Raw genomic sequence first — 15,796 nt, forward strand, 5'->3', positions numbered from 1 at the left:
TGCGATTTCTGTCATTTATTATTTTACCATATTTACCTATAAAAATTGACATTAAAAAACCAACCCCTTTGCGATGATTTCAGCACTACAAAATCAAGGCTTCCCTCATTTTTAATGCACAAAAAACAATTTATGCCCAGAATTCCATTCCAGTATATTAGCCATCAATAAAAATAAATCTCCGAACACCGTAAAACAAAGAAATCCCAACAAAAACTCAACGCGAATCGGTTCTATATATCACGTTAAACAAATCGCCATCCGAAACAGAAATCTGTCCAGTATAACAGTCAACTTATCAATCGCCACTTGTGCACTAATCTATCTCCAAAATAAATTTGTTAATTTATAAGGCAGAAGAGGAACTATAATTTGCCGCAACCGAGAATTAGTAAGGCCATTAATTTTCAAAAGGCTATCAAACAACAAAAACAACTAGAGTTTAAATACCACGGGCGTTCGTTCATTATTACACCGCCGCCGTCGAGGTGGACGCCACGGGACCGCTCTGACGGCGCATCCAGTCGGACAGCATCTTCTCGATCTTCATGGCGTCGTTGAGGAGGACGAGCGGTTGTTTCGCGACCGCTGGCTTTTTGTCGGTTACCGCTTGCGAACTGTACATGTATACCGCCTGGTCCACCTGGAAATTATCATTAAAAACCAGTGAAAACATGGAAAAAAGGAGCACTTGCAATCCATCGTTAGGTATCACGAAAACTATTATTTAAAAAATTAACGAATCAATAAAACCAGTTACTTACTTGTATAATTCTTACGCAATAACAGCAGCAAATAAAATTCACAATTTTTACTGAAGAATAATTTTTAACAAACTTCCATGCTATCAAATTACTAACTGAAATTATGTAGTAATAATTATGGAAAAGTAAGGAACCGCTTAATACCGCGATTAAAAACCTGAAAACAAAATGAACAATCAAGGCGTAACAGATATGAAAAAATCAACGGAGAATTCTACTGCAACTAAGTACATATACTGTAAAATGTCGGCGACCGCTGAAACCGATTACGGCGTCAAATTTAGTAGCCCGCATTCTACGATGTTAACCTGCATTATGTACATAATTTATTTCGACACGGATGCACATGTCAGATATGTATTATAACTGAAGAGAATAGAAGTCAAAAGCGATGAGCCACACAAAGTTATACCGTGATATTTACAAAAAAAAAAATTTTAGAGAAAAGAAAACGTCTCAACGTGAAACAAAAAAGTGATAAAAAAATCAACAAAAACCTGTGTCGAGACGGTGATTAGCAAAACGCTTGTAAATTCACTCGCCGTACCTGTTCCTGCTGCCAGCGCTCATAGGCCGCCCCATCCAGCCCGGCCATCTCCTCGACATACGTCCGGAACCACTCCACCATCTCCTTCCCCTTCCCGGCCTCCTTCTCCTTCTCTTTTCCCTTCCCTTTCTTCCCCTCCGCAGCAAACTCCCCCAACATCCGTTTGACCAGCCCCACAAACTCCGCCACCTCGGGGGTGGCCGGCTCTCCATCCCCTACCGCTGCCCGCTCCGGATCGAGGTTCTGGATCAAGCGGTACGTCGGGCGCTGCCGATCATATCCCCGGGTGTACGCCACCACCATCCCGGCCATACTGCGCACCTCCGGCCATTCCACACGCCCTCCGGCACCCAAATCCCGGAAGACCGCCACCAGGCGGTGGGCCAGCACCACCCAGGCGGGGTTCCGCGGGTCGGCACGCAGTTCCCGCGCCAATTCCAGGAGGAGCCGGTTCAGGAGGGGTTTCTTGGCGTTCTTGGTCAGGAAGACGTCCGGGTAGTAGGGGAGGATGTGGAAGAAGGGGAAACAGGTGGCGAGCAGCGGGATGCTGGGTTTGGTCTCCAGACGGGCGAGGACGGCGCTGATGATGGCCGGGACGTGGTGCTGGAGGGTGGGCGGGGTGTGGGGTGGCGCCCAGGGCGGCAGGAGGGCGGTGATGATCTGCAAGACGGGATGCAGGGAGGGCAGCTGGTTGTTCTTCGTATAAAGCGGAGCGGTGGATAATAAGGTCAGGAAATAGTCAAACCTAAATAAATTACAATAATGTAACCAGCGAAAGGCCCCATTATTATGCTAAATAATTTCTTTAATTTTACCATTAAAAGTACTCAGGAATTTGGTGCAGTTTTGTCGGCAAAAATAAAAATTTTTTAATATATTCTTTAGATTCCCTGAAGCTTCTCTTTTTATTGCTGGTTGTATTGATCGATCACATAAATTTTAAAATTTGAGAAAACAATGAAGAAAAATTTCTGAAAGTTTTGATATTTTAATTGGGTGAAACGTTTCTTCAATTTTATGTTTTTTGTGGACAAAAATAAATTTCTGTACTGCTGCACAAATAATTTACAGAATTTAAAATACAAAAACTTAGAAGGATAACAAATAATGGAGGCAAAAAGGGAAAAAAAGCCCATTCTTTAGGACAAGGAAGTTTTAGTAATACAAATTTACCAAAAATATCGCGCATAAAATATATTTTTTAAAAATAGTGAAAGTGAATGAAAAGTTCTTCAATTTATTCGCATACATTTTCGGATGCCAGCCGATGGGATTATCAATATATTCCAACGGCCCATCGGGTGTGGTCGTTTCCGGCCGCGGCTGCAGCAGATACAGCGACACGGTGCGCACAATATCCACGCGCAAAAGGGCCGCCAACTTCTGCAGAATCAGCGCCAGCTTCTCTTCATGCAGGCCGTCCTTAATGGCGACCGTGCAGGTCCACCACAGCACCGAGACGGCTTCGTAGGCCGCCGGCGCCGACATCTCGCAGTAGCGCCACAACCACAACCGGAAGTCAGCGTCCGCGTAGCCGATACTCGTCGACAGGCCGTAGCAGATGATGCACTTCAGGCGGGTGAAATCCAAACGCACCTAACAGCATACAGCAATCACTAATCCCTGCAGACTTGCAGTTAGCACAATTATCACGGTCACCCCAAATGCTAAATTACGAATTTAAAAACAGAAAGAACAGAACAGGGTGCGATCATAAGAAATACAAAAGAAAAGTCATCGTAAACCAGTCAAAACTTCTGTACTTTGTTAAATCACATATCATTTGCCGAGCGCCTTCCCGTCAATGATAGCCGTTGTTCTACGAAAACTCGTTACCATTTAAAGTACCGACACTCTTATTAATGTCAAACTTGTCAATGCACCGGCAAACATCAAATGCCAGATCTTATGAACGACGAAACGGCATAATGATAAAATTCGCAGACAGAACAATCTACATGTTAAAAAATTCACAAACGGTTAGAAGCAATAAATTCCCACTCACTTCGGATAATAAACCAAATAAACTGAAAGAAATAACCCAACCGAAAACTTCTAAAAAATGCAAAATATTTCGTCAAGTTGGCGACGAAAAGGCATACTCACCGGCATAAAAAATTTAAAAATCTTAAAAACTTCTGAAAAATACCGTAAAAGAAAATTCAACAACTGGTATTTAAGATTAAAATACGCCGAAATCCGGGCTAACTACAAACACCGTTATCTGAATTATTAAATTCCGAAAATCTAAACGATCACCAAACCGGCACCGGTTTCCACTTACCAGCGCTTCCCAGTTATTCCGTCGGCGGATCCACTCATCGCTGACAATGTCCGGCGCCGTGTGGAGATTATCGGGCCGCAGTCGGTTAACGATGGCCAGGTAGGCCCACAGACTGGCTAACGGCTGACCGGGAGCGGTGGCCGCACACATCGCCATGTGAACGTGTTTGTACAGATCAGAAGAGTACAGAGCGTCGGGATTCAGGCTGCACAAGGTCTGCCGCACGATCTCCTTCAATCCGCGCGCCAGTTCCTTCTGAACGGCCGTACGGCAGCCGTCTCTCACCGGCAATTCCGCTCGGCAGGAAAAACTCACCATTTCAGTGAATGTCTATCAAAAAATACCAAATCACTCTCTTACAAGAAAACGTATGGAGCAAACAATCGAAATGAAACAAATTCGCGTAACTTTCGAAACGAAATTTTGCCGGATATTCGATTTAATTCAGCAAGCCAGCAATTTTACCGATAATTTTAGTTCTATCGCCTATGAGTCAACCGATTTCAGTAACTCAGTTCCCTACCCTAACTAATAAATTTTAGTTTAAACTTCCCACTACCCAAATCTACAAACACATATTACATGAAGCTCGGAAATTTTCCAGAAAAGCAGCTCAGTAATTTTCCATTAATTTTTCCATTTGGTTCTAATCCGCAGGCATCTCTTCTATTATGCTTTTTATTCGCGCTTATTTTGTTTTATAAATACACTTTCCTATAAGTCTATAACTGATATGAAGCACGACTGCTAACCAGAATAGCCAATGAATCAGGAATAACTCCAGAGAGGACGGCGAGGGCGAATATTTTGGCACAATTAATCCAGGCGGATTCCCACAGCTGGATGTTGAGCGACGGTGAGGCCGGCTGGACCGTCGTCGAGATCAGAATGCTTTCAATCACAACACGCACGGACTTGAGCAAATTAACGAATACCACGGCGCCGCTGCCCTGCAGCGCCAACGCCACGCGTTCCTGCGACTTCAGACAGAACGTCAGGCAGTAGACGCAAGTGTCCAGCAGGACGTAAATGACACTGTCCGGCACTGTCAAAACACAGCGGAAATTGATTCAGATTTTATTTGAGTTTTTACTTTGTATTGCACTGACCAACGTTTTACGTGTAACAAGCACACATTCCTATTTTTAATTTTCCTGTTTAAAAGCATGCCTCTACGAGTAAAATCGTAGAAGCGGGCCGCAATCACTGTATCTTAAAAACTAGTTTCTATTACTGAGAACAGAACTTACAGAAGTAACATTACGTATCGTTACTATTCAGTAAATCAACCGCCTTGACAAGTTCGCAACTAACGCTATACTAACACGATACAGGTACAACTGTGCTCTAAAAACCATAAAAAACTTGAAAAATTACATTTAAAATATTTTAATCAGCAATTCAATTCAATTCAAAAAGTCAATCAGAAAAATCATTTATTTGAACGCTTTTTCGTTGGCATTATTAAAGGCAAGCTCTATTAAGCCAAATGCAATACTCGACGAGAAGCCGTTGTTCTACGAAATTTCCTATTCCGCATACTGTGGGAAACGATCACGCAATTCGACAACTACTGACAACTAAAAGGACTCTAAATCGGCATTACAGTAGTTACAATAAAATTTTGAAATAAATTAACATTTAACGAAAATTTTAATATCAATTAAATCCAATTAACAGCGGTCAGTGCATGTTAAATGAGCAAAAATCAGGCTACAGACCAGAAAACGCACCATTAATACTCTGAATCTGCAGCGTCCCCAACTCCCTGACCACCCACTGGAAAAAGCGCGCCTTCACCGGCTCATGGCGGAACTCCTTGGCCAGCACCCCGGCACAGGTCAGCGCGCAGTACTGCACCATATCCTCCCGCTGCTGGTAGCACGCCGCCAACTCCCCGAGGCACTCAATCAAAAACACTCCACGCTCCGGCTGACAAATCACCCCGTTGACCAAGATCTCAAACACCGGTCGCACCCGTTCCGCCTTCTCCATTAAATGCCGCAGTACCCCCTGACAACATTTCCCCGTTAACACATTCGCCGCGATCCCCGCGGTCACATCCGTCTGTACCAGGGACGCCAGCTGCGTCACCATCTCCGGTGTGTTGGCGTACGACTCCACGATCAGTTGATCGATGCAACGGACGGTCTCCATGGCGGTGGCCATCTTCTGCGCGGTGCGGAGGCTCTCCAGATTATCCCCGCTCCTGACTAACCCGTCAAAGAGGATTTTTGTGGAATTTTTTATCGATTTTTTCAGGAGGTACGCCCCGGTCAGTTCGTTGTGGAGGAGGGTGTCCAGGAGATCGGAGATGAGTTTGCGTATGCGCCAGACGGTGATGTCGCGCTGGTCTAACTCCAGAATGCGGGTGTGGATGTCGGCCAGCCAGGGGAGGAATTTGCATTGGTCCAGACAGGCAATGATGGCGGCGTGCGGATCGAGGAAAGACTGTATCGTAGGTTCACGCTGGAGGTTGCGATAGTCGGTGATTTTGGTCAGGAGCGTCTCCAGGGCACCGTAGATGCCATCCAAACGCGCTTTCATAATTGGACCTAGAAATTTCATCCATCTCATGACAACGGAATTATAAACGAAAAAAATCAATCTATTATATACAAAATAAAGGTATATGGCACTTCAAGGAATGCTGAAATTCTGCAAAACCCACTAACAATTACTACAAAAATGTTAACGACTTCTAAGAAAAAAAAACATAAACCAAATTAAAACCGCGAGATCCAAATAATACAGTAATAATTAAAAGAAAATTCATACTTCTACAGTTATCGAGTATGGTGCTCATGTGCTCCAGTTCAATAGCACGAAAACTGTAGAGAAGCGGCTCCTAAAGGGATTCGTTGGTAACCTATTCGAATAACCGCAAACTCTGACAAAAGGATATTAATGCTGAATAATTGCTGTTTACAACTTTTCCACTTTTTTACAAGTGTGTACTTTTGCTGTGTTAAAATGTTAGTGAATTTTCTTCCTTCGGATAATAATTCAAAAAAAACCAGATTGTGCATTACTAATATTCAAACCATAGATTTTAACGTTATTAGTAAGTGAATCAAAATAAACAAATAGATAACTATTTCTGCCAATTAATCAACGTCTCAACCGAACTGCCTTACTGTTCCCCATTCGATCATACCGGCATTATTCCCGCCATTCTCTCCCTGCACCCAACGAATTTCCACGGCGGCTTCTACGCTCATCCGCAGCTCCCACAGTCCCACAAACGCACTGCGTCGCCCGCCGGCCACTTTCTTCATCCGCGGCTCCATTCGCATCAATACGTCTTTCGCCTTTCCCACCAACACCATCCACGCTTCCAACACATTCCCCGCCACACCACCGCACTCCAGCAGGGCGTCCACCAGCCCCGATGCTCCCATCCACTCCGGCACACCCTCCACCCGCAGCATCACGCTCAACAGCACCTCCAACGCCGTCGTCGGACTGCTTTTCGTCTCCGCCAGATAGGACTTCATGGCGTTGACAAACTGGACACCCAGTTGCTCGGCAACCGGATCCGCCGGGGAGAACCAGTTGAAATACTCCACGGCGCACTGGAGGTGGGTTTGGAGATGGGAGAAGAGCGTGTCGTATTCTGACGAGAGATCGGCATCGGAGTTCAGGCGATCGAGGATTTCGATAAACGCCGCGGCACCCGACGCGATTATTCCCGCGGGAACCGGCGTCGACGGGGTCAATTTCGATCGGACGGTGTGCAGCGGATCCAGGTTGAAATATCCGGATGAGATTTGCGGGAAGACATACGTCTCCAGCGCGGACAACGGCGGAACCAGTAACTGAGGTTCGAAGGAGTTTTCCGCCTCGCCGACGTCCGAAACCGGGGAGAGCTCCCGGATCCGCTCCGTGAACAATTTCTCCGGTTCTTCTTCCTTTTTCTTCACGCTCCGCAATGGGATATGCTCGTCGGGTTCGAATAAGGGGCAGGAGGCCGCGCGGCGGCGAATCGGTTTCATTTTCTTGCGGAACATTCGCACAGGCTCTTTCGGTGACGGGGATTTAATCGGTTGGACAATCGGCATCGGTTGGATCATCGGCTGGACTGATTTGGGTGATGCTTCCTCGAATACGTCGCATTCCATGTCGCTTTCGGCATCCGGAGTGGGTGAGGCCGGGGAGACCAGGGGTTCCGGAAAAGTGCTAACATCCGATAAAAGGCGATCGGTGTCCGGTTGGGCATCGGGTTCAGGGGGTTGGTCCACGGCGGTCACCGTCGGTCCGCTGTCGTCCACGCTGGAAGTTACCAGATCTTCCACGATATCCAACACTAAATTTGAATAATTCTTAATTTTTGTATTTTACAACAATATGAATTTCACGCCAATACGAGCATATATCAACAAGACAATAACAGCTCCGATTGTTTTAACAAAGCTCGGTAGTTCTCGTTTATCAACCCATTAAACAGTACAAAGCTCCGGTGACTGCTTAGAAATAATGCAGAGAAGCAGTTAACTTTAGACTAAATAATTAATAATAATTTTAGACTTCATTAATCTGCAGCACAGATTCCACCATAGTAAAATTTCAGTTTTCTGCAGCTACCAAATTTTCAAGTTAATTTCACAATTTCTGTATGCTATAAATTATATGCACTTCCAAATTGTTTACTATTTTCTCCTGATTGTTGTTTAAATATTAACCATTCTGAGAGAAATGCAGAAATTCGCATGCTTGAACAGTTGTACTGTAACATCGGCGTTGCTAATTGTAAAACAAATAAGGCAATATTTGCCATTGCCGGTATTTTTCCGGTTATGTAAGATAAGGTATCGTGTTTCCAACGTTGCACAGCCGATTAAGGCTTGCAGTCACAATCGCCAACACGGAAAAGAAAAAAAATGTGAAAAGTAAATCGCTTCTGTCGACCATATTTTTGGCAATTTATTCGAAACTGGCCGATTTCTTCCAGCACGGCAGTATTGAATGCATCGGTTGCCATGTAAAAGTACTGACTACAATCTATGCAACCTCGCCTCACCTAACCGGTTTTCAAAAGACGCCTTACGTAATGGTTAATGTCAGAACAGCACGAACAGAAAACTGGAGTGGCTATTAATAATCCCCGCTTTATAGAAACCTGGAAACGCGGCCTAATTCAGTTAAAAATTACAGCAATTATTCTGTAAATTCCTGAAAGAGGCCAACCAATTTCTTCCGCTACTTCTTCCGAAATACGAAACTAATTATAATTATCAGAGCCAATTTATGACGTACACGTAAAAGAAAACGAAAATATTTCGGGAAACAATGTCGAGAATAAAACTGAATAAAACAAACAAATAATAAATAATTAAATTCAGATAGAAAAAAGAATTAATCGTAAATATTCTGGTACACTCACAAGCTTAATTTTCTCAACTGAGTAGTAAAATGACTAAATATTAATAGAACTAAAATTCCTATAAAAATACCCAATTAAATGATAAATAAACAATAAGTAAAACAAGTAAAAAACTTTAAATTAAAAAGGATAGGTTTCGAAAATATTTATAGTTAAAGCTTACCTTGATCCGGCGTTTCCGGTACTATCGGCACAGCATCCACACTCGTCGGCGCAGCATCGTCTGAAACGATCGCCGGAACACTGCTTGTCACAACTGCCGGTGTGCTCGCAACACAATCAGCCGGTGATGTTTGCGCTGAGTCAGCTGTTTCGATAACCTGATCATCCTGGGAATCGGCGTCAATATACAGGACCCTTTCAACAGGATCCTCATCGTCCGTGTGCAGGCTCTCCGATGTGTTTCCCAGCGCAGAATCTACGGTTTAACGAGCAGCACATGAAACACCCGTCGTATTGAGTGATTAAATGCGCAAAACATGAACACATAAAACACAAATAATGTGAAGAAAAATGTTTGAAATTCCATTAAAAAATGTCTAATGATTCAGCAAAAAACAGCGCCTTGTTCGCAGATAAAACTGCAAACAATTATTTTCCCTATTTTTTTTCAAGATTTTATTCAAGACACTTGAGTAGGAGCTAAGACAAGGCTTTAATTACAGAACACGTATCTGTTATCAAATATTCTCTATAAAATGTGAACAAAATAATTAGATGGACCACCTGACACGAGATAAAAAAGAAATAAAAATAACAAAATGCGTGATATTAGTGAAAATAAATTCTGTATTAGCTGCACTGCAGCAATTAAATCAGAATTTTACAATTTATAACAATTAACAAAAACAGAAGAAAATAAATTAGAAAATTCCCTAATTTTTTCTTACCGTTATCCACCGGACTGTTGGCATGAGATCGCTTCCTATCACCTTCCCAATTTCGATCACCCGTCCATCGTACGCCCTCATCCTCAGAAATCGGTTCCGTCTCGTGCTTCCTACTCCCGGGGCGCTGATCCCGATCCCAGCGCGACAGCCGATGCGGCGTTGGATGCTCGGCCTTGATTTTCAGCGCTGCTGCTGGAGAATGATCTGGAAAATCATCATATTCAAAAAAATCCACAGGCCGATCAGGAGGTCCAGATGGGTGGCGAGCAGGGCCGTCCAGTGGGCCGCCGGCGCCGGCGGCAGACTGTGCCGCAGTCCACGGATGAGGAGGAGGACGGGCACGAGCAGGACGAGCATGGCGGTAGTAGGGGTTGGGGTGGTTGTGCTGCGGCTGGTGGTGGTGAGGTCCCGGGTAGGGACGCCGCGGGGGGTGCTGGCGGCCGCCCGGGGAGTGGGGCGGGGTGGCCAGGAGGGCGCGGCGGGGCGCCGGGGGCGGGTGTCTGCGGGGATGAAAGGGACGGCGGTTTAGGGCACGACGCGCGGAAGGGTTATAACACTCGCGCTCCGCTATTTTTGCGATTTATCGGGCTAAACAATTTCTCGAACAAAACCAGAGTCTCCCACCGTTAGAATAATTTTTTTAAATTTTTATTTCTAGGAAAAATAGTAGATACATTAGAGACTTCCCTGCATTTCTAACGCTCCGTCCAACCTTCGACTAACGAAGTAGATTTTAAAAACTGAAATAATACGTAAAATTCCGCAGCTATTTTTGCGGTTTATCGGGATAATCAATTTTCCACACAAAAGCCAAGTCTCGCCGCGGAAGAATAATTTTCACGAACTTTCGCGGGAAAATTCCAAAAACAGTAAAACGCAAATATTACGAACAGGAGAAGTTTCTCGAACGGTTCAAATTTCAACCAGCGAAACTTCTGACTAATGAATAAAATGCAAATTAATGAAGAAATGTAGAGTTTGGCAAAAAACGAACTGGCACGATAAATCTTTTCGAACAGGAAAAAATCTAAACGAAATATCTCAACAAAATTAATTTGCGGCTGCTGCGAACCCTGCGTTCGAAATTTCGTTGGCAACACTATATTTGCATACGTGTAGCTGGTCGAGTAACGATGCAAACGGGAGTATCCCCAGCGTTCACTCATCGCAATCATCACATAGAAACCAAAATCTGCCGCATCATTTCGCGGGAAACTGCTCAAGAAACAAAATCAGGATTGGAAACCAAAACCACCTGTGCCTGCTTTGTTTACCAACAAACGCGCAGAACGGGCCACACGCGCGCAAATCCCTGTATGATGTAATAGCAACACAACGAGATGCACGGATAAATTTTCACAATGCGCAGTGTTACATCAGACGGTGCAGATTTTCGAGACGGATAACGACAAAACGCTGCGCGCGCGGTTACCAACCCGTTCAGACTACGTAATTTCATGCAGTCGGAACAGGGAAAAGTTGTCTAAAAACGTTTTTCACCAAAATAAAAATCGAAAAATTGGCTGCTGCAGATTTTCGCTTTCAAAAGCAAAACAAACGTTTCTCTTCGTCTAAATCTTTAATCCTACTATCGGGGAAAATTAAGATTTTATATTTCTAGAAAAAACAGAACATACCGCTGCTGAGTATTCCCGTTAAATCCGTTAAACCGCGTTCGCCTGCTGTTGCGGCGATGATCCAGCGGCTCCTTACGGTGCACATTTTCCCGATAATTCCGATTAATCATCCGGGAATTCGGCTGCGAATTCTTCGGATAATCACTGTCCCGTCGAAAGGGACCCATGGCACGACCAGGCGAAGAGCGGCGCGAAGAAGCGCGTGCAGGTCGTTGGTCGTGTTTGGCCTGCTGCTGCGGCTGTTGCTGCGATGATGAACGTGAAGATGATTCAGGCGATCGGCGCTGCTGCTGCTGCGGCGGCTGATCGCGGCGCGTGAAGGCAGACGAAGTACTGCGCCGATCGCGGTTGGCCATTGTGCAATCGCTGGTAATCACGAAGAATTCAGGTTTTCCTCATCGATTTTGCGAGATTTATAGCCACAGAACACTAATTACAAATGAGAAAAGTACGGTAGAAAAAAAGATACACATACACGGAGAGAAGCACGCAGCACAGTGTACAGTACAGCAAATGACAAGTCACAACTGCAGAGTCTCGGTTTACCCTCGTAGCGAATTTGGCCCGCATAGATCGTGATAAAAACCTGCCACTATCTGATTACTTTATGCCTCCAACCGATAGATTTGGCATTTTGTAATTTTCGGCTCACAGCTGATATCAATTGTGTATGTGTGTACACTGACGCATTTCTGAAATTTGTACGAAGCGGCTTTAAGTTTGCAATACACATAAGCTGGGCAAACAACCCGGGGACAGGTCCTGTTTTCCAGTTTTTGGTGTTTCACGCCATGGTGGGCCGGTGGGAGCAAATCCGACTGTTTATTAGTGGGTTCGCTCAATTCGATTTTACTAATACTGTACTTACTCAAATACGAAAATCGTAATTAAATAATTATAAACTAATTGTAAACAAACAACTTCCAAATAAATCTTCTGAAAAATTAAATAACTGTCTACAGACACTGAACAGCGCAACTTCCGACGTAATATGTGGACGTCGTCACGTTGAACAGTAACCACAACAAAGATAAACATAAGCAGTATTTTGAAATATAGATTATTCTATGGAGCCAAAATTGTTTATTCTGGTGAATGCATGGCAGGAATACATTTTATAAAATAATCGTAACTGAAATTTAAAATATAAAGTTATGGCACGTACGATCACGTTATGTATTGAATAAAAAATATATTTAAAATAGCAAAACTGGAGTTAGGTTTTATACAATAATTATGACAGTTTATGGACGTTCATTTGCAGTCAGAGAATTACACTCACTGGTCAGTAGTAGATTTGACATGTACGAAATGAAACGTAATGATACGGAGATATCTATACGAGTACAGTACTTCGTATGCGGTACATAATTGCGCACACAGAGTGCGTAGAAAACATACATACTTCACCGGAAACAGTAATTTGCATTGATTATCAGTGTAATGTAGCTGAATTACACATCGCATTAAACCAATATCTATATAGCATTAGCGCGAAGCCGCGTACTCTAAACCCCTGAAAATTAATAATATCCATATTTTTAATTACCGTACTGTAATGCAATAAAAATACTTTACATAAAAGTACGCAAGCGTGTTGTAGATGCGCATGTCTGTGTATGTACATGAAAAATGTAATATATATGATATATATATATATATATATATATGTAATTGTAAGTCCTAAGCTGCAAGAAAGGCCGCGGACCCGTAGTAATTAATGTACTAATGGTTCCCGTTTTAATTGGTTTCTTTCCGCAAATTACTTTGCATATTATGGATTGCTTCTTTTATAACAAAGAGGTATCTGTAAGTCATACTTTGAGTTGGTACGGACTGAGTATTCATCATTTTACTGCGATACAATTCCCGTTATCCGTGTTAATTGTTCATGGAGAAAGGCCAGTGCCGTCAAACACATGAGAAATTTGTAACAATAAACCATAAATCTCGCAAAACGTCAGTGCGTTTGAAAAATTTCCGCAGTACTCCTGAAAACATGTTTCAAGAAAACTCTGAAATGTATGAAAAATTTCAACGCTTTCCAAACAATTGTTATACATACTTTGTTCCTCATCAGTTTGTACTTTGTCCGAACTGAAACGTTAACTTCAATAAGACAAAATTACGACCCGTTATGGCAGGCAAAACTGCTAATTAGCAATGGTACAGGTAGGCTTCTAATATCCGAATGCAAACCGACGAACGTGTTTATGTACAGCGATTCATGCAGTGAGTGACCAGATATTACAGTAAGTGAACTCGTTCACGTGGTATGTAAGTAATCGTAAACCAGTGTAGTAGAGAGTCCATGAAACGGAGTAAAGCCGAATTGTGACATTCAGTTGACCTTTTGCCAACTGGTTCGGTGATCCGTAGCGAATTATGGATACTGCCCGTTCGAGTCCTTTGGCTGCTTATCAGCATCCAAGTCTTCCCATTCTGGATCCGTGGCGCCGTAGAAGCCAAAAATCATCATCCAGACGGGACGATCCAAGCGCCCAAATATCCAATAGGCAGCCACAATGCGGAATACGAAGCACACAGCGGCAACGGTCAGACCGGCCAGTACAAGTGCCCAGAATTCCTGCCAGTTTCCACAACACAGCATGGTGAATACTTGTCCGAATGATAACGCGCACAGGTGAGTTGAAGTTCAAAGTAGCCTGTAATAAAAGAGGTGACATAAACTGGCACAAAAGTTAAGTTATATATGGAGATAGTGTAGTAAGCGATGGAGAATATCTTAGCTCCCGTCAGAATAGGCCATAGCTCTAGCGCGGGTGACACACTCTATTAACACACTTTTATAAGAATTTTCACAGATCCAGTCACTTTCCGTTGCTAAAGGCTGTTCCTGTGGAATAATCTTGGTGGTCTTCTGCAACTGGATTTATCAAAGGGCGCCATAATTATCCCGCGCCAGTTCCGGTCGGCGCCATGCTTCTACGCACTATTAACGTAATGCTTCGTAGGTCACGAAATTGTCATCATAAAGGTGCCGATTGAGGGCAATTATTTCTGTTATTCGCAAATGGAACCTGATAGCATACATGACGGGCAGCGGCATCTAAGCAGGGCGCTACCATATTTTTAGAATGTTCTGCAGAATTAATTAAATATAAGAAGACACTTCTGCAATTTTAATTTTTTTTTGTTCAATTATTTGCGGGATAGTCGGTACTGCTGGTTCATATTGCTGCATTGCAATACGTGGATATATGCTGTATAAGTACTCGTCCTGGGTCCATAACATATGCTGTACTGACGTCTTTGCCGAAAGGTCACCGACGCAGTACTTCCGCCAAATACTGGAGAGTGGATGTTTTAGTCACTGTATCTCAGTTAGCATTTTTACGTAAGTACATGTATTATGCTACATATCACTACGTGCACCTGGTAGATGTTTCACCACATTTAGCGTTTGACGTATAAAAATACATGTAAGACAGATGGAACAGACGTACATAAAATCCAAACATGCATTTTGTTTTTTATATTTCGTATTTTTATAAAACGGTTTATGGATTGCCGTATGGCGTATAGGAAACCGACTGCATGCAGGTTCCTTTTCCCGTATTTCAAAAGGCCAGGGTCAAAAGAGGAGAATTTTGAGCGAGGAATTTCTGCGTGGTCAAAAGAGGAGGAATTCATGAGCGGGGAGGGAGGAATTTGATATGGTCAAAAAGAGAATTTTTTTCGAAGTTCAAATGAAGTACTTAGGGACCTCGAACCCAGGTCTCGAGGCCACCAAGATTTTCTCATTATATACACAGTTTGAAGGGCTGAGTCGAACTGAAGTGCTCGGGGACCTCGAACCACGGTCCCCGAGGTCGCCACCGAGATTTTCTCCTCAAGATGGCGAGCGAAGCGAGCCCGTTACTAATTCAAGACATGTTGAGGGTTCGCTGAGAGCAAGCACTAGTGACCTTTAGGTCGAAACGTGACTTTGGGTCGCCACCGATTCCTATACAGTTTGACATGCTGAGCCGAGCTGAAGTCTTCGGGGACCTCGAACTGGGCCCCCGAGGTCGCCATCACGACATGTACCATATGTGCACAGTGTGATGTGCTGAGCCGAAATAAACCAGTACTCAGGGACCATCGAACCCGGGTCCCTGAGGTCGCGAAAACGATTTATAACATATATTCACTGTTTGCTATGCTGAGTCGAACTGAAGTGCCCCGGGACCTCAGAACCGCGTTCCTCGAATCTGCAATTATGTTTTACCAGATTTCTGAATATACATTTGATTATTGTAAAATTATATTTTCTGATATTTCTGTACAA

At 43.6% G+C, this 15,796-nt stretch overlaps 1 protein-coding gene across 1 annotated transcript; it reads right to left on the reverse strand.

Annotated features, from left to right (window-relative positions):
• Positions 1–103: 103 nt before the first annotated feature.
• Positions 104–12,113, reverse strand: LOC129581648 (uncharacterized). Its single transcript, XM_055472849.1, has 10 exons — positions 11,506–12,113; positions 9,869–10,368; positions 9,142–9,396; positions 6,753–7,901; positions 5,329–6,150; positions 4,348–4,640; positions 3,596–3,925; positions 2,561–2,907; positions 1,312–2,056; positions 104–643 (listed from the first exon to the last, which is right to left on the reverse strand). Exons 1-10 carry the CDS (start codon positions 11,859–11,861, stop codon positions 470–472), a joined length of 4,971 nt encoding a protein of 1,656 aa, XP_055328824.1. The 5' UTR covers positions 11,862–12,113; the 3' UTR covers positions 104–469.
• Positions 12,114–15,796: the final 3,683 nt, after the last annotated feature.

This window comes from Paramacrobiotus metropolitanus, unplaced genomic scaffold, assembly GCF_019649055.1.
Source record: "Paramacrobiotus metropolitanus isolate TYO unplaced genomic scaffold, Prichtersi_v1.0 Parri_scaffold0000006, whole genome shotgun sequence".
Classification (NCBI taxonomy): domain Eukaryota; kingdom Metazoa; phylum Tardigrada; class Eutardigrada; order Parachela; family Macrobiotidae; genus Paramacrobiotus; species Paramacrobiotus metropolitanus.

Coding starts and splice junctions, on each gene's coding strand:
- LOC129581648 (XM_055472849.1), bottom strand. CDS start 11,861: ATGGCCAACCGCGATCGGCGCAGTACTTCGTCTGCCTTCACGCGCCGC. Junction 9,397..9,868: donor CAACAGTCCGGTGGATAACG/GTAAGAAAAAAT, acceptor GTTAAACCGTAG/ATTCTGCGCTGGGAAACACA. Junction 4,641..5,328: donor GCAGATTCAGAGTATTAATG/GTGCGTTTTCTG, acceptor GTGTTTTGACAG/TGCCGGACAGTGTCATTTAC.